General features: G+C 41.4%; 1 protein-coding gene across 2 annotated transcripts; it reads left to right on the top strand.

The window, feature by feature from the left end:
• Nucleotides 1–298: 298 nt before the first annotated feature.
• LOC115550974 (uncharacterized) lies at nt 299–4,842 on the top strand. Of its 2 annotated transcripts, none has more exons than XM_030366385.1 (10): nt 299–621; nt 830–850; nt 1,253–1,430; nt 1,671–2,699; nt 2,809–2,948; nt 3,037–3,241; nt 3,331–3,435; nt 3,555–3,748; nt 3,840–3,981; nt 4,081–4,842. In XM_030366385.1, exons 2-10 carry the CDS (start codon nt 830–832, stop codon nt 4,653–4,655), a joined length of 2,589 nt encoding a protein of 862 aa, XP_030222245.1. In that variant the 5' UTR covers nt 299–621; the 3' UTR covers nt 4,656–4,842. The 2 variants fall into 2 exon arrangements, with proteins under 2 accessions (XP_030222245.1, XP_030222247.1); XM_030366387.1 differs by having other exon boundaries at nt 317–396.
• The last annotated feature ends 13,540 nt before the right edge of the window (nt 4,843–18,382 follow it).

Genomic DNA, 18,382 nt, shown 5'->3' on the forward strand with positions numbered 1-18,382 from the left:
ATGTGGCATTCAGTCCAATGCATAAAATATATCTGTGGCATTCAGTAGGCCAATGCTGTGGTATAGTGTAAGTTTAACCAAGTGTTTCTTTCTGTTCAATAGATAGAACTTTATCAATCCCCTCTAGGATAAATTTGTTAATGTTTGTCCCTATAAAACAATAATGGTAAAAAAAAAAAAAACACAAAACATGACGGTAACTCTAAAGTCAAACTGTCCAATCTGAAGGCTCTACTTAATCACTCCCCCTACTCACTTCCACCAATGCAAAGCGAACAAAACTGAGTATGGGAGGGCGTAGCCTAACTAGTTTGTGAACGACCCTGCGGTCGGTCCTCCACATAGACCCACGAGTCGCCACAAACAGAATCCCCTTAGCATCCAGCTGGAGTCGGGGTATGTTGCTTGGCAAGTCGAGGTTTCGACTTCTTTCCGACGTTGAGTCACAGTCGGCCCATAACTGCCCCAATCGTCAATCTTGTTTACGTTTTTCGACGTTTTGAGGCACAGTCGGCCACTCCCGTTGACAATCTTGTTTACGTTTTTCGACGTTTTGCGACACCTTCGACGTTGTACGATTAATTTAACATAAGTGAAAAGAAAAGGGGAAGACCTGCAACTGTGAGTATTTATATCGTATTTTGTATTGTTTTTAGCAAATTCATATCCCTCGTCTAGTTACTTAACATATGTGTTTTGAAGTGTATATCTTGCTACCTGGCACATGTTTAGCAAAGTAAAAATCAAGTTTGTTATCAATAATTAATTAAACTTTTACAAAATGTCCTTTATTCCACAACGCTTTTCTCAACCTATCCCTCCTCCAAAGATGGCGAAATTTAACGACAAGGTAAACTTTATTTATTTATGTATTTAGCCCTGCATCATCCCGTCTTGTTGGATACATCATGTTGTAGAATGTAGAGAGAAATTGTTAATATCGATATATTGGTTGGCAAAACATTATAACCATGTGGAATGTGACTGATTCGTATTGCGAGTGTGCCCAAAGTCAGAAATGCATTTGTAGAAACCAATGTGTCTGTTTATGGATAATTCGCTATCTTGATTGTTTGATAATATATGTTTTGCAACCTGCGAGCCAACGTTTAGTTATGGCAGAGCTTTTGGGATAAACTCTTGTTAGGGATAATTGGTGATTGCCACAATTCTCAATTACCCAAAATCTAATTTCTCTTCTCTTCTCACCATCTGTACTCTACCGCCCTGTACTGTGATCTATCTACTCCAGTTCAGTCCGCACATTACAGTCCAGCAGACGGGTGTCAGACCTCCCCTGGAAAAGTGTGTCACCTGCTGTACATCCATCCACTGCCCATTCTGCAGTCCGGATAAATTCAAGCCTACCATAAGGAGTAGGGTCTGCAAACATTTGGAAGGACACCTATTACGAGCAGTCCAGCTCAAAGGTATTCCCTGATGTATTCCTTCCACTCGTCCCACTCTCAATTATGGAGTATGTATCGAAATACACCAAAATTAAAGATTAGTATTGACGCTTTAACCTTTATTGTATAATGTCAATTGAAAGAGGATGGAGGTATGAAACGAATATAAGCAAAATGTCATTCACCACTGAAACATGAAAACAAACCAACATGTTGAAACAAAAACATTGCGGTTTGACTTGAAATACATTTATTTTCCAGACTACACCATCTACAAATGTAATTTGGAATGCTGGAAGAAGAGAGCACATTTTCACTGTCCCTCTTGTACACTGTTATTTGACCGGAGATTTAGATTATTAAAGCATATGGCAAAGTGTTTCGCTCAAGTTCTTGAAGTGGTGGATCAGGCTGCCACCACAAACAATTCAGACCATGAGGAGGATGTCAACATGGTTTTCAGTGGCCATATGGAGGAGGTCCAATGTAAGCAGGAAGCCCCTGAGATCCAGGTTGACATAATGGACGATGTCCACAGTACTCGGGATAATACAGAGAACCAGGTCCACATTATAGAGGATTGTCAGAGTACTCGGGATGCTACAGAGAACCAGGTCCACATTATGGAGGATTGTCACAGTACTCGGGATGCTACAGAGAACCAGGTCCACATTGTGGAGGATGTCCACAGTTCTCAGGAGGCAAAAGTTGCTACTGCGCAAGTGAGGCGGAGCAAGGTTGTGGTGTCTTGTCCCAGGTGTGCAATAGGGATCCTCAAAAAAAACTTGAATCTGCATCTTCTACGAAAACACTCTGAACATCACCGCATGGAAGTAACGTCAAAGTCGAATGTACGCAGTGAAGGTTTAGATAGTGCCAAGCGTCGCTGCAGCAAAACAAGACAATCGTGTCAACACAAATCCATTGCCAAGTGGCACTCTTGCCAGGAGTGCCCTGCTGTCTTCCAAAAGGTCAGGTCCAGCCAGTACATCTCAGAGAACCAACCTATTCAAACCGGTACTCTGGAAAACACAAGTGTGTCAGAGGACGATTTCACTCGCTATCCACCCGAAGGAGAAGACCTGAAAAAAATGGTTGAATATATTTCCCAACATAAGCGGCTTCCAACGACACTGCCCGATCACCTTAGAAAACACATGAGCGACTACCCTCGATCCTTCATACCAGAGGAAGAATTCTGCACTGTCTGCCCTGGGGCTGTTTCTCTAAGTCGTCCGATTGTGATAACGGAAAAGGCCAAGATTCTGACCATTGATGGCATTGTACAGGGTATGCCTTTCCTTATTTTCACTTTTGTGCAGTACAATGAAGTAATCTCTGTGTTAAATGATGTGTTAAAATGTAAATGGTTAACACCCTCTCCACTTCAAATCCCCAGATGTCTCTACATTTTGCAGGAAATGCGAGGACTGTGGCATGATTTACCGATATCAGGAGTTCACGGATGGAGTTCACAATTTCAATGATTATCTCCTCCTCGGACTACATTTCTGTTTGTTTTTGAGGTACCAGCTCCAGGTTAGCCTTTTATGTCATTAGTTAATACAATGCCCTGTGTATGTCTGCTAACAGAAATAGTTCATCATTTTCATCCTGCATTTGTAAGACTAATCAGGCTGTTGGGAGCGCTGTCCAGGCCCTTGAGCAACTGACGAAGACCAAGTTCCCTCCAGCTGATAGCGTGATGCACGGGTACCTTCATTTTGAAGCCATGTCCAGCCACAGCTATGATTTCAGTTGTGTATGTTGCGGTGACCACCCCCCCATTGTGATAATGGACCTTCACAAAAAAGGGGCTTTTCATCAGACAGGTAAATATTTCTTTTCATACAGTATAAATGCTTTTCCATGGTCACTCTCATTTATGCACTTGTGATCATCCTATGAAAATGTATTGCAGTGAGTGACCTCCAAAGCCCACCTGATGACTACAAAGGGGAAGTGAATATGGAGGACTTCTGGGATTCTGTTTCCAACGAACATATTGCCCTTGGTTTTTTGACAAGTAATCTACATATGTTTTATATTTGATATACATTACATTTAATTTTCTGAAGACCATGCACAGCAATATAATTGTTTGTATGGTGGCAAAAGTGTTGCATACTTTTTTTTATCTTTCAGGTATCCAAATGAATCCATACGCTGTTTCGCCCTCCTTCGATTTTTGGGCACCATGGATAGGTGAAAGAACCAGGAGGTCAGCAGTGGCGCTTAACACAGAGTTTCAGAAACTTCAAACCCCCAAGGTTCCAGGAGAAAATGCTGAGTGGACTGTGACCGAGGACCATCTCCTGAATGAGCTCCTGAATCAGGAGGTTTGTGCTGTGTGGATTCTTAAAGTCACTTCCTTTATATACTGAGGTAAAATCAGGGAGGAGATGACTAAACCAGTTATTTCTCATGTAGGTTGAGGTGGTCAGAAAACTATGTGAAGAGTGTGACCTGGACCCGGGGGGATCAAGGATGGACCTCATCTTGAGATTGAAAGACGAGATGAAGACACCAGAGTCCTTTGAGAAGGTGTTCCAAAAAATATGGGGCGCATCAGGTTTGTGTATTGCAGTCTTTTTGACACATCACTATTATTGCTTTTTTCCAACCTATGTCATTTGTTCCTCCAACTGAACACAATCTGTTATCCCTGTAGGAGGTTGGGCGGCAATACTCTGTCCGTGTGGCATAGTCTACAGCTTGAAGGGGCTTCTTAGGGCAGGAAGCCCCAGAGATTTTGCTGACCTTTTGCTCTCTTGGGCACACGTGCCCAATAAAGTAGTTTATGACTTTTCAAGCGTGCTAGCAAGGCAGATGAACCTAAGGGCCCCGGAAAGCGTCCCCTTCGCTCCACATGAGGGAAGACTGGTGGCTCCGACCACACAAAACATCGGGGGGGCAAATGAAGGCAGCCTCAAAGTGAACCTAACATGGCTGACTGAAAAGAAGAACCCAGCGGATGAACGTTCCCATCCATTGACGGGCTCATCAGAAAGCTACGCTCTAAGGGACACTTCAGAAGACTCGGGAAACGTCCTTAGCCGTGTCGGTCTGGCCCCTGAGCTGTCTGGTCGGATCAACACGCAAGTGGTCCAACAGTTTTTTTCTCAGATGAGGGAATGCAATTACTTTCTTACTCAGTCGTCGCCGTCGACAAACATATTTTTGTTACGTAACATTTTGCACCACAGAAATGTGAGGGTTAACGAGAGCAGCACCGGACAAATTTAATTCTATGAAAATTACTGAAAGTGATGACTGTAAGAAGTGGCTCTCTTTTGGAGCAGTACTGTTCTCTAGTATCTCAAACCCTCTCTGTGTGACTACATGCCTGCCTGACCAAACTCTGGCAATCCGAGTACTTGCTCCTCCCATTTCCCCTTATAAATAAACCAAGTTTGGCTTGACCTTGACCATAGTTTGTGTGTCGTCTGCATTCTCCATGGGAGCAGAAAAAGGACATGGCCAGCATTTATTTAGATGATGAGGAGTGGCTTCAAAGCTATCCATTATCGTACAAAGGATTCCTTGAAATCTTTTCAGTGTGGGAAGTTACTATAAATCCAATGTCTTACTTCTTTAGCTAGGTACATCAATGTACTAATAGCTGTCTAGATGGATGATACTATAGATAAGCAACACATTGAGCTGTGTGATGGAGAATATAGTATATGTTGGCGAAGATGCTATTGCTCCATTTAATCTCTTTAAAAGTAAGCAACGAAGACGTTGTCCACTTTTAGCTTAATGCATGTGTTGTGTGTAATATATAGAAATATAATTATTGTAATGCAATACAGAGAAACCGAGCAGTGGAGGAGCTTCCACTGCTTTCATTGTACTTCTTTAAAAAATAATATCTTTTTTTCATAGGAATGAAAGCATTAGAAGCTCCTCAACTGCTGTTTCTCAAAGCAGTGGAGGATACAGAAATATTCGATATTTTTAGAAAATGTAAAAACAAAAAGTCCACAGATTTTAATGACATCGACAGGACATTGGTCAAAGAATTAATTGTGGGGATTTCGACAACAATAGACTAGACACATTCTTAGAAAAGCACAAGTTAAGTCAATTTGGATTCATGAATATTCAGATTCATCTGATCAACATCACTCGCATTAAATATATATATATATATATATTAGGGCTGTAACGATACACAAATTCACGATTCGGTATGTATCACGATTGTTGACCCACGGTTCGATACATCCCACGATTCTTTTTGAGGTAAATAACAAACGCCATTCAACTAAAAATGCAGTAGGGGTATTTATTGATATCAAAAAAGCTTTTGGTAACAATCAGGCAAGTATACCTTGGATGGTTATGACATTATGGCTTTTAATCAAAACCTCTATTGAGAAAATGAATGTGATTTTAATTCCGGAACCACAATGTTGCGCTCAGGCCCGCCGCTCCCTATACGCAGAGTGCGTAGGGCACCAAGTACCTGGTGGGGGGGCTGCAAAAAATTTAATAATTCTCACATTATTGAATTACAAAAATATATAAATTAGTTATGAAGAGGCCCACCGTTGTTTTTCCTTAATTGCATAACCTATCACTCAGGGCCGGTGCTCACCCCCCCCCCCCGCTCAGAAGTCCTGTCCAGGGCACCGAAACGGCCAGCGCCGGCCCTGGTTGCGCTCTTTCGCTGGGCTGGTATTTGGCCCACATCTTCATCAGAAGGCTTCGCCGGATGGCCTGCACAAGGGCCAGCTTCTGGTGGGCACTGGGCACCCCCAGCCCCGCCAGCCGGGTCCGAAAGGTCCAGGCACTGTAGCTTGGGCCTTGTTGCCAGGTCCTCGGGCGATGCTGCAGAGGCTTTTGAGGGCTTCTGAGTGAGGCGGAGGGGTCTGGCGTAGGGAGGCTTAGGACCTCTTTTTTTTCAGGGGCCGCATTTATCAACCTTTGTTTGTGATTTCCTCAACTGATTCCTTTGTTTGTGATTTCCTCAACTGATTATATATATCAACCTTGTTGATAAATGAGGGATGTACTCAAGCACATATTTTTGCATAAGGAGTGCGTACGAACCTTGCCATGCAAAGGATGGAATTTTCCAAAATGGACTTGTACTTAGGAGTGTGCGTATATATAAGCACAGCTCTAGCCAAGCTCGGGGCCCCATGGATGACAGCCGTGTAGGGGGTGTGGTGAGGAGCATGGAGGAGGAAGAGCGCACAGTACCGGTAGGGCTGTAGTTCCAGAGGAGGTCAGAGATGTAAGGGGGGGCCATGTTATGGAGAGCTTAATAAGCAAGGAGGAGAATTTCATACAGTACAAGTGACATGTAAACATATATGCAGTTTTGTGTTTGAACACTGGGTGGAGCATTAGCAAAGGAAATGCTTATAGTTAATCACCTGGGGAGGTACATGTGTGTTTTACCTTTGTGTTACCTTGTCACTTTTGTGAAAGAGCTACGGAATAAGATGCAGCTGGGTAGGGCGCTGAGAGTCGATGCATGAGGCATGATGGCGGGCAGATGATGGCAGACAAGGAGCATGATGGACTGGGATCTGAGAGAAAAAAAGATTATCTAACTTAACATAAAATATACTCTGAAGTTTCCAGTAACTGCAAGCAAGAGAAGGGGTTTAATAAAGGCATTGTAAGGCATTGTATCATAAATTAGATAGACTATGACAAACAGAAAATATAAAAGGCCTGCCTTAAACCCATTCACCACGTCAAGGTGCAGACTCATGAGTGGGATCACGAGACAAAGACTGCCATCACTGTCGTGGCAATTTCCTTGAACAGATATTGCTTCTAGGAAAGATGAGATCTCTAAATGCAAAAAGCACACAATACTTGTACACAATTAAGTAAGTAAGTATTTAATTGTCTCTCTCACGAGAGAAATTTGCTTTGGGCACACAGAGAGCATCTGACACTCAAAGATTTTACATAGACACACATGAAACACATGGCATCACCCCCACTCTGAAACCCATTATAAAAGACATAGTTCTAAGCGCGCGCACACACACACACACACACACACACACACACACACACACACACACACACACACACACACACACACACACACACACACACAAACACACACACCAACCCCCCCGCCCCCACACACAGTTCCTCCAATAAGTAGTATAAAAAAATAATCCATAAGGATGATTGCACTGCCCACTAGTTATTGCTCTATTGCCCAACAAGTTATTGCACTGTTCGATCAGGGAAAGGTCCCTCCGTTAAGTAGCTTAATTGATAGCGGTACTAGGGAGAACTTTAATCTATTTAGCCTACAAAATGGGAGCCAGTATCTTTTGCCCAGAGGCAACAGCTCATACTCCATGTTAAGGACATGGGCTGGGTCTGTGGCTTAAAACCAAGCTGTGTCCAATCTCCTTTAAGGAGGATGGAGACTGAGTCCCCATTATTTTCCTTGCCCTCATAACAAGGTTCTGAAGTTATGCTTTGGCTTTTTACGGTCAGGTTACAGAACCATGTTGTGATGCAATAGCGTATTATGGACTCAATGGTAGCTCTGTAAAACAACATAATGTACTTATCCAAACCATGGACCCTTAGTATATGCAAAAAAAATTGCCGCTGACTGATCTTTGAACAAACACTCCACATGAGAGCTCCACTGTAACTTACAATCCAAAGTAATACCAAGGTAATTGAATTGAGTGACTTGCTTGGCTAACTTTCCTTCAATGGACAGGCTTATGATCACCCACACCCCTGGGATCAACGACCATCTCTTTTGTCTTTGTCGCATTTAAAATAAGGTTGGTCATTATGGTCATATATTTGAGTAATAATGATACAATAACATACAAACAATGCTACACCACAACATTCAGACAAACAATTCAATAAGCATACAATACAATAATCAAAGGCCTCAGATAGGAGTTCGCCCTGCGTCTCTCTATTAGGTACGCAAGGTAGTACTCAGAATAGAGAGTATATAGATAGGAATAGATAGGAAGTCCCCAAGTGGGAAGTCAGGAAAACCGCCTCTGAAAACATCTCCCGAAAGGGGTTCAATGAACACACAAAGGTCAATATGTAGACAACGCTGAGGAAAAGCAGGTTGGCAAAGCAATACACAGTATGGAAAACAAAGCCTATATGACTAAAAGATAGGCTAACATATGTATTTTTCCATCACACTTCCCCCTTTGATTATTTGTAATCACAAAGTCATGCAACCCTTAAGGAATAAGAACGATCACTTGATCACAACATATGTTCGCAATCTATTATGTACAACCAAGGGCTCCCAGTCCAGATATTTATACCACCATTCGCTTCTACGGAAGGTAGTACAAAATCAATTAACATCACCTGAAAAAACGATCACACACCATGGTACCCAATGAGATACATGGTCCAGGGCCGGTGTCCATTCTGAACGATGTCGATTCTGGCCTCATCTCTCCCCAGGTCAGAGACATTCTTTTGGGCCTGGTTCTGACATGAATGTGTGTGTAAAGGTGCGATGCTAGCACTTCACCCTGGTTTCAGTGTTGGGGTGACAGCCAAGGGGCTTGGGTCAAATCTGACCATTAGAGTGAGTAGTGATGCCCGTTTGCAGTGGCTTGCGTGAATCCAGGTAGCACTCCTAGCTATTTTGCTGATGATGTGATCCACAGGATTTGGAATGGTCCCAAAATTGGTGAGTTCCAGGCACGTCTCCGACAGTAATCCATGTATCGTTACACTTCCTGTGATGGTGGTAAAGACTATTTACCAGTGCACTGATAGATTAAGATATTCACACACACACACACTCTATATATTAGGGCTGGGTAAAAATATCGATTCATCAATGCACTGCAATTCTCGATTCAGATTTTCTTTTAAATAGATTAAATTTATCCTGGAGGAAATTTAAAAAAAAAAATTACTGAAAAAACCTAATCTATTCCCCAGGCGCCCTCTTCTCAACCCAGTAGCTGGATGCAGTCACCTGGTGGCGAGGACGAGCTCTGGGACCCAGTCCTCAGCCTTGCACGGTTAACCTTTCTTAGAGTAATGACAGAAGGTCACAACATGTAAAAAACATATAAATACATGAAACATGTATATAAATACGAGACTATACACTTTTTGTTTTTCTTTATTTTAAAAACGAAATACACGTAACATTAAAACAAGAAAATAAGTATAATACTAAACCATAGACTCCCATCAAAATAGAAAATAGGGATGAAAAAATAATAATAGACAAAGCTAAACTCAGCTTGCAAGTTATTGACGGGCATAAATTTATATTTACAAAAAATAGTATTTCAAGTATTACACTGAACACTAAACTGTACAAATACATATCTTATTGGCTGAAGGGTGCTTTGAGATATGCTCGACATGATCCACTGATGACAATTATTTCCTTTCTAATTCTCCTTTTAAAAAGAAAAGCGGTCTGGGGGGGGTATTACGTATGTTTGCTACTACAGTTTCCCTGGGAAGAATAAAGTATCTATCAATCCATCCATCTTTCTATCCTTCCCAGTAATGTGGTTTACTGGTGATTAAAACGGATGAGCTTTTTGAATTTATGTCCAACAGAGTCCTTATTCAGACTCTCTGTTGCCCGTTTTGCCAGATGGTTCATCCTTAATTTACAATATAAAGAGGATGCCATTTTCACCAGAATATGTACGTGATTGTCGTCAACAGTGGTTTCGAACATGTGGTTGTGCAGCTGAGGGAACAATGTCTTACCAGCACTGTATTCCAGTACTTGAGTGACAATGGCTGAAGTTATAACATTGCACTGGGGGAGTTTGCCGGAAGTTGTTCTCAAAATTCCCTGAAAGCAACGCTCCGACTCCCTGCACACAGCAACTACCCCGGCAGATGGTTTGGACAAACCTCCACGATTCTTTAACAGAATGAAGGGATGTACGGTGGCTGAAGTAAGAGCGTCCGCGCAAGGCATGCAGGTATGCTTTTCCTTTAGCTTTTGGACCACAAAGTCAGCAATGTAGTTGATTGCAGCATCCTTGTAGTCAGACATAGAATCAACATTTGGGCAGTGCTGGTATTCAAGGTCACATTGCTCCACAGGCTTCAGATCAAACCTGCGCAAGGTGTTCGCCGCAGAAAGTGTGACATCCATGATGGTGGTATTATCACGTAGGATGCAGTTGCCTGTTCTTGTCTTTACTTGGGACAAAAGAAGACGCTTGTAGGCAGCTGTAAACTGTCTTGATGTGGGATTGTTGTTGAATCCACCACATGCTCTCAGACAGGAGAAGAAAAGCTCAAGGTGATCTTGGCTCAGCCTGTAGGTGAGGAGGTAACTGCATGGTGCATTTGGCTGGATGACCACTTCAAGGAAAATATTCCATGCACTTGCGCAACTGGCAATAAAGCCAACTACACAAGTTTTTCTCGGGCCTAAATGCACCAGCCTGCCTTTGCTGTCTTTCAGTTCCAAGAGTGACCTTTGGGCCTTTAGCAGGATTTCCTGTACCCGGTCTTTGTTGGATATCCTCATTGGGGCTTTGGACCCCTTCCCCAAAGGGTTCCTGCTGTTAAGGACATCGAAGGCGGCATAAATGGTTCTCAGGAACTTCACTGTCTCCTCGCACCCGCTGAACTGTGGGAGATGCAACTGTGTGTTACAGTACTCAAGAGCATCTGCTACACTGCTGCTGAACACCTGTGCTGCAAGCTTCACCTTCATCTTCTGTTTCTCCCACCGTACATGAGCCATTTTGAACATCTCTTGAAGTTTATTCAACTCCTCAATGTATTTCCAACGGATTTCACCATTTGGAGTTTGGAGTAAACCTTCGTCAGCCAATGTGTTTCTGAGCAGCTTCAACATGTGGTTAACATCCAGAAGCACATGGACCATTTGTGATGGATCAGCAGGATGTGCAAAAGAGGATCTCATGTTATTGACGTCCAATGTTGCTCCCAGAGCTCTCAGCATGGAAAAGTGGCATGATGGTCCATCGCACGTCAAGGAGACTGTACGAACTCCGGTGGCATGGAGTCGATGAAGGCATTCACTGATGATGTTGGCACGCTCTTCACCAGTCATTCCGTCAATGAGGAAGTAGGCAACAGGGATTTTCCAGGAGTCGTTGATGGCTACAACCATGAGGACCAAGGCACCTTTGGCTGGTGGTAGACTGTCATCAACAGTGCCACAGCCAAGGTCCACATATCCATGGAATCTTCCAGCTGCATGTTCCACGTGCTTTCGAATGGCCACTTCATCCAACATGAGAGCACACAGGGTCTCCTTTCCTTCAACCATTCTGTTCTGCGCATGACACGCAAGAGCAGAAAATGCAGGTTTTGTAAAACCAGGATCCGCAGAAATGTGGCTGTACCACGTCCGGATGGTGGCGGGATGGGGCAGTACAAGGTCAAAAGCTTTACGCACAAAACTATACGCTTTGGCGGAATAGAAGTGCAGAGTCATTGCAAATGACCGCAACTCCTCCGACACTTTCAATCTTTTACTTTGCACCCTTCTGGAGAGCAAGGTCTTATGGACTCCACTGAAGGAGTTCTCCAGCATCTCTGCACAGCCACTAGAAATGAGCAGTTTCTCTTTGAGAGAAGTGATGACCTGAGTTAGGCAGGAAACTTTTATCTTAAATGTCCTACTCTTCTTCTTCCTGCTCTTCTGCTGCACCAATCTAAGTTTTTTTCTAATAGATCCCATTTTATTTTCTGCCTGTCTTTTGAAAGATATAGGAGATTTCCTCATTGCATAATAATGGTCAGCATCGTGCGATGCTGTGGCTTCAGAATCATTAACCTGTACCTTAACAGCTTCATCCACAATAACTGAAACCTCTGTGGCTTTCGAAACATTAACCTGAGCCTCATCAGCTTCATCAACAACACCTTCGACATCTAAAAAGACTTTGCAGTAATTGTGTTCGCTATTCACATTAATAAGCGCTGCCCTTTCCTTAGATGGTGATCCAGGGTTGCCGAAAAGGGTGGGGATCGCATCTGGCTTGAGATTGCGATTGATGGTGAAGCAGTCCTCTGTGAAATGGCGGGCACAGATTCTGCTAGACGTATTTGGTAACCACTTCTTGCGGTTTATGTTTTTCAACCACTGGCCGAGCCTTTTCTTCTTTTGGAGCGGGAGCCTGTGGAGAAATTATGTTTATTACCTTCAAGGGTATTTCAAAGTCATTTTAATAAACAATAGGAAGGAACACTATCGAATAGTAAATATATCATTAGTGCAATCTCAAGTTAACACGCCCAATAATCATCTACTTCTTTTACTTTGAGCTGCATTGTATGTCACGAAAGGTGCTACATAAATAAAGTTAAGTATAAGGACAATTCTGCTGCCTGTACCTTTTGCATGTTATAAAAATACAAATCATTTTATATATTAATCAAATAGTCAGTGGAACAGAAATAAACCAATTCCATAATATCTGAGTAATAACAAAACAATATAATAAAGTAAAAAAAAGTGATGGCATTCTGGTAATCCCAATAGTTTGCAACGGTCATTAGTATAATATTTAATTTAATCTGTAGGATTCTGACTGTCAGTGTGAACATGAAGGTTATCTTTTTGATCTTCAACGATCACACAAATAAAATGTGAGATTTTGTGCAGCATTTGAAATATATCAAAACAATATTGCCTCCTTTTATTTGTATTTTTAACTTTAATTATAAGTAGAAATGCATTTCCTGCAGAAAATGCGATGAGTGCTGTAGTGCCAAGTAAAAAGAAAAAGTAAATGTTTGGAAACAAATAAAGTGACCGCTGAATGAAAAGCGCAAAGCATTGCTAAAAATGCAGAAATGTAAAATGAATGGAACTGAAGAATCGGAAATGTCAAATGTATTGCCCTGCACTGTGAGTGAGTGAGTGAGTGAGTGAGTGAGTGAGTGAGTGAGTGAGTGAGTGAGTGAAAAAGACCATGGGTTCAATTTTCGCCGGAATTACACTTTAATGATCAACCGATTAAGAACAATGCGAGTAGTTTCCATAAATGACTCGTTAAACCGGCTTGTATCACCTCCTTAATATTATAAATAAACCATTTAAGTGAATATGTATGCTCATACAACAATATAGAATAGTGTGTATATAACAAATGTGTACATCTCTTCAATCGAAAGTTAAAAAATGCATCGCTAATCTGATCGTTAAACCCAATAAATGACTTGGCTCCAAGCTAAAATGCTGTAATCCATTTGGATGGTACGCCGGTGCGTGCAAGTTGTAAATCGCAAATCTCCCTGACTCCTCGGGAGATGCATTTTTGACGTAGTTTCCAGACTCAAAGCATTTATAGCGTTCCTGTTCATCTTTGTGATTGTGTCATGAAATTGGCTAGTCCTTGTTTATTTTTAGCTACATTAGCCTCTTTAGCAAACCAGCCCGAAAACAAACTACACAACTTTGCATTGTATTGCAAGCACAGCAAGACCATGCAATGTATAAATTGGTGACCGGAGTAAAGTAGCAATGTAATCAATTGTGTAAGAGCATTTACAATTAAAAAGGAACAAATATAAAGAAAAAAAAGAGGCTAATGTGGCTAACAATAATAGCAATAGCACTTTGAGATCATTGAATTCATATAAAGTGCGTTATAAATAAAATGTATTATTATTATTATTATTATTATTATTATTAATAATAACAATAAACATGCAACTCGGAAGAATGGCGTCCGAGGTTTCAGGAACACACCATGAGGCAGAACGTACTACTCGTCAACAAAAATGGCTGCGCCCGTATAGAGATTTATTTTCTTTGTATTTGTATCACGTCGGTCGTTTTAATGAAGGTTTTAAATGCTTTTGCACACTTGATTACATTTCTACTTTATGCCCGTCACCAACGAATGCATGTCGGTCTTGCTGTGCTTGCAATACAATGTAAAGTTGTGTTGTTTTCGAGCTGGTTTGCTACAGAGGCTAATGTCGCTAACAATAACAATGACTAGCCAATGAGAAACGGGAAATATACTACGACAAAAAGGAAATGCCGCCAGAAAGCTGGGAGATTTACGACTTGCACGTACCAGCGTAAGATCCAAATGGATTACAGCATGCTTACAGTGTGGTGGAATAAAACTGTTATTTGACGATAAAGTTTACTTTTTATCATAAATTATTAGTTTAGAAATAATCTTTCACATACCTGTGAAGGGACACCTTGCTTTCCGATCGATTCACGCAGTTGTTAGCAACACAGCCAGTCATTTTCGTATTGATTGATGATGACTATCTTTTCAACTGAAAATGGGAGAATGTCAGCATGATCATCAATTTATAGAGAACAGATTCCCCACTCCGATACCTTACCGTGGTCACTGTCACCGCTAGGTCCATGTGCGCAGCGTCGACTTATCCAAATTGCAAAGGTACCATGGACCAATAAAGAAAAGTTCCGCGTATTAAAACATGGATCCCATTCACTCCTATGAAAACTACTCCCTTGTACAGCGCAACATCAAGGATATAAAGCCTTCCGCATCGTGGGAGCTTAGGTACGCCCTTACTGCGTGACGCGCAGTGCACGTCATGATGTTCCGGATGTAGAAGTATGGAGTGGCGAAGTCACGCCCCTTCCGGTAGGGCTCATGGGACCTGAGATCGAAAAATATGAATGGGAGTCAATGGAGAGAAAATAATTATTTTCTGGTCCCAGTCTTTATGTGCCCTGGATTACACATATGTTGCTTGTGGATTTAAATGATAATTTCATGCAAAGAAAACTAAAACATTTCGTGAAGAAGTTTGATAATCTTAGGTTTTATGTGAGGCCGCTTTGTGAACTACAGCTCTTCGCTGCTCTCGACGCATATGATATACGTCACCACACCCGCGCTTGGAACTCTGCACAGAGATGGCGATCTCTCTGCTCCACTTCACCACTTTTTTTCAAGGCGAAGATAAAAGCATAGAAAGAGGTGAAAACCACTATAAGTCGGGGCATGTGGAGAGTTTTAGTTACGTGCCATCTCTATGTGCCATCTCTGTGCCGAGTTCCATGTGCGGGGTGACGTATATCATATGCAGAGAATGTCTAATATGAGGAGAACTGGCACTCGCGGGTTAGTTCCGGTTTTCTGGACTGGTTGCAGTAATAATCTTTGACCACGCGGGGCGCTCGTAGGCGAGTTCAGAATGAATGGGAGCCAACGGGGTTTTATCCTCAGAATCCACTTTTCTCACGATGTAATTTTTTGTCAAGTAATTTGAAAGTTGCTATCAAAGGGTGGGGCTAAGATAATAAACTCAGCTGAATATTGCATTTTTTAAGGTTGCGTATCTGTTCTAAAAAGGCGTTAAAAACATGCGATGACGTCACACAGTGTAATACTGTCAGAGGTACTGCTTTACGGCAGTTTCTAAAGCACTTCCCTTTTCCGCAACGATAACACCAGCTGTTGGAGGTAAGGCTTTTTTTTGCTTAGTGAGTTTTAGTGAGCTAATGTAAAAAAAAAGAAATGCGCGAATGTTTTACATATGTATGTTACTTACAGAGAGTGTTTTTTCTAATCCTCACTATTGCCGATGATAAAGCTTTTTTTTTTAGTAACGATTATGAGCCATTTCTTTCTCCTAAAACAGAAACCTGGATTAGAATCATAATTTTAAGACTGCATCAATCAGTAAACAATCTGCTAGAGAGCAGTTGTTGTTGTTGTTGTTCTCCTCATGCCTCTTCCTTTCTTGATCTCTACAGTCGGACCTTGATGCTGTGACAACGGACAAGTCTTCTTCCTCTGTCCTTTTCCCCTGCCTCTGTTCAGCATGTTCAGTGTTGTTAAATCATTTCTCTTTTTTTTTATTAGTTTTGTTAGTTTTATTAGTTACTGTTCTTATTGTGTTCTTGTTAGTGTGATGTTTGAATAAACTTGCAATGTTGGTATAATGTTTGTATAATTACTATTATACAACTGTTACTGTTTCAATGTGACCCAGACATTTAACAAACATGTAGCTTATAATGTGTTGCGTGGCAGAGCAATTATATTCAATGGCTTAAAACAAACCCATCTGTAAAGATCAGTGAATGCATAGAAATCAATGACAAGTGGTGTAGATGGTTTTCCCTCTGTGCAAGGTCATTAGCCCAAGTCCTACAAAAAAATAACGACTGTAATAGCAGATGTTGAAGTTGTTAAATCGTTAACTAACCATGAGTATGGAACAATCGGTTAAGGTAAGTTAAGTGATTGAGTCTCGACACTTTAGAGAATGTCTAGCGCGCAACTTGAATAAGCCATGTGCGATATTACTCGGGCTCCAGCGCAACTTTCCTTACCAGGTGAAGCCTCAGGTAACCTAGGACCATTCATACAGGAGCAAGCAAGAACGTTACCTTTTTCTGTCATTGGGAAACGAAAAGACGGACAATCCGTTTCCACTGTAAGTGGAGTTTATCATTGCACATTTACGAGGCATTTCTTTTTTAAACTATCTTTGTTTTCGAAAAATAGACAATGACAGATTAAATGATATTGAGCGGGATATTGATTGTATTATTTAAGGCGGTCATACCGTACCTACCATGTATAACGCATTGAACATTGAACACAAGAAATGGAAGAAATTCCATTTATGCCCATGTACTTTCACCATACATACTATCTAAAAAATAAAGGCCTGCAGGAAAATATAAATACAGTACGCAAAAATTGAGTTAACACGTTTCTGATTGCTCTTCAGCTTCAGATGCCGTCAAGAGGGGTCTCTGGCGTGTGGGAAGTTACTATAAATCCAATGTCTTACTTCTTTAGCTAGGTACATCAATGTACTAATAGCTGTCTAGATGGATGATACTATAGATAAGCAGCACATTGAGCTGTGTGATGGAGAATATAGTATATGTTGGCGAAGATGCTATTGCTCCATTTAATCTCTTTAAAAGTAAGCAACGAAGACGTTGTCCACTTTTAGCTTAATGCATGTGTTGTGTGTAATATATAGAAATATAATTATTGTAATGCAATACAGAGAAACCGAGCAGTGGAGGAGCTTCCACTGCTTTCATTGTACTTCTTTAAAAAATAATATCTTTTTTTCATAGGAATGAAAGCATTAGAAGCTCCTCAACTGCTGTTTCTCAAAGCAGTGGAGGATACAGAAATATTCGATATTTTTAGAAAATGTAAAAACAAAGTCCACAGATTTTAATGACATCGACAGGACATTGGTCAAAGAATTAATTGTGGGGATTTCGACAACAATAGACTAGACACATTCTTAGAAAAGCACAAGTTAAGTCAATTTGGATTCATGAATATTCAGATTCATCTGATCAACATCACTCGCATTAAATATATATATATATATATATATATATATATATATATATATATATATATATATATATATATATATTAGGGCTGTAACGATACACAAATTCATGATTCGGTTTGTATCACGATTGTTGACCCACGGTTCGATACATCCCACGATTCTTTTTGAGGTAAATAACAAACGCCATTCAACTAAAAATGCAGTAGGGGTATTTATTGATATCAAAAAAGCTTTTGGTAACAATCAGGCAAGTATACCTTGGATGGTTATGACATTATGGCTTTTAATCAAAACCTCTATTGAGAAAATGAATGTGATTTTAATTCCGGAACCACAATGTTGCGCTCAGGCCCGCCGCTCCCTATACGCAGAGTGCGTAGGGCACCAAGTACCTGGTGGGGGGGCTGCAAAAAATTAAATAATTCTCACATTATTGAATTACAAAAATATATAAATTAGTTATGAAGAGGCCCACCGTTGTAGACCCCCCCCCCCCGCTCGGAAGTCCTGTCCAGGGCACCGAAACGGCCAGCGCCGGCCCTGGTTGCGCTCTTTCGCTGGGCTGGTATTTGGCCCACATCTTCATCAGAAGGCTTCGCCGGATGGCCTGCACAAGGGCCAGCTTCTGGTGGGCACTGGGCACCCCCAGCCCCGCCAGCCGGGTCCGAAAGGTCCAGGCA

This window comes from Gadus morhua, chromosome 9, assembly GCF_902167405.1.
Source record: "Gadus morhua chromosome 9, gadMor3.0, whole genome shotgun sequence".
NCBI lineage: Eukaryota > Metazoa > Chordata > Actinopteri > Gadiformes > Gadidae > Gadus > Gadus morhua.

Bases quoted from the DNA above. Each gene is read 5' to 3' on its own strand.
- LOC115550974 (XM_030366385.1), top strand. From the start codon at position 830: ATGGCGAAATTTAACGACAAG. The intron at 1,431-1,670 runs GTATTCCCTGAT...TTTATTTTCCAG, and splicing joins ACGAGCAGTCCAGCTCAAAG to ACTACACCATCTACAAATGT. The intron at 3,749-3,839 runs GTTTGTGCTGTG...TTTCTCATGTAG, and splicing joins ATGAGCTCCTGAATCAGGAG to GTTGAGGTGGTCAGAAAACT.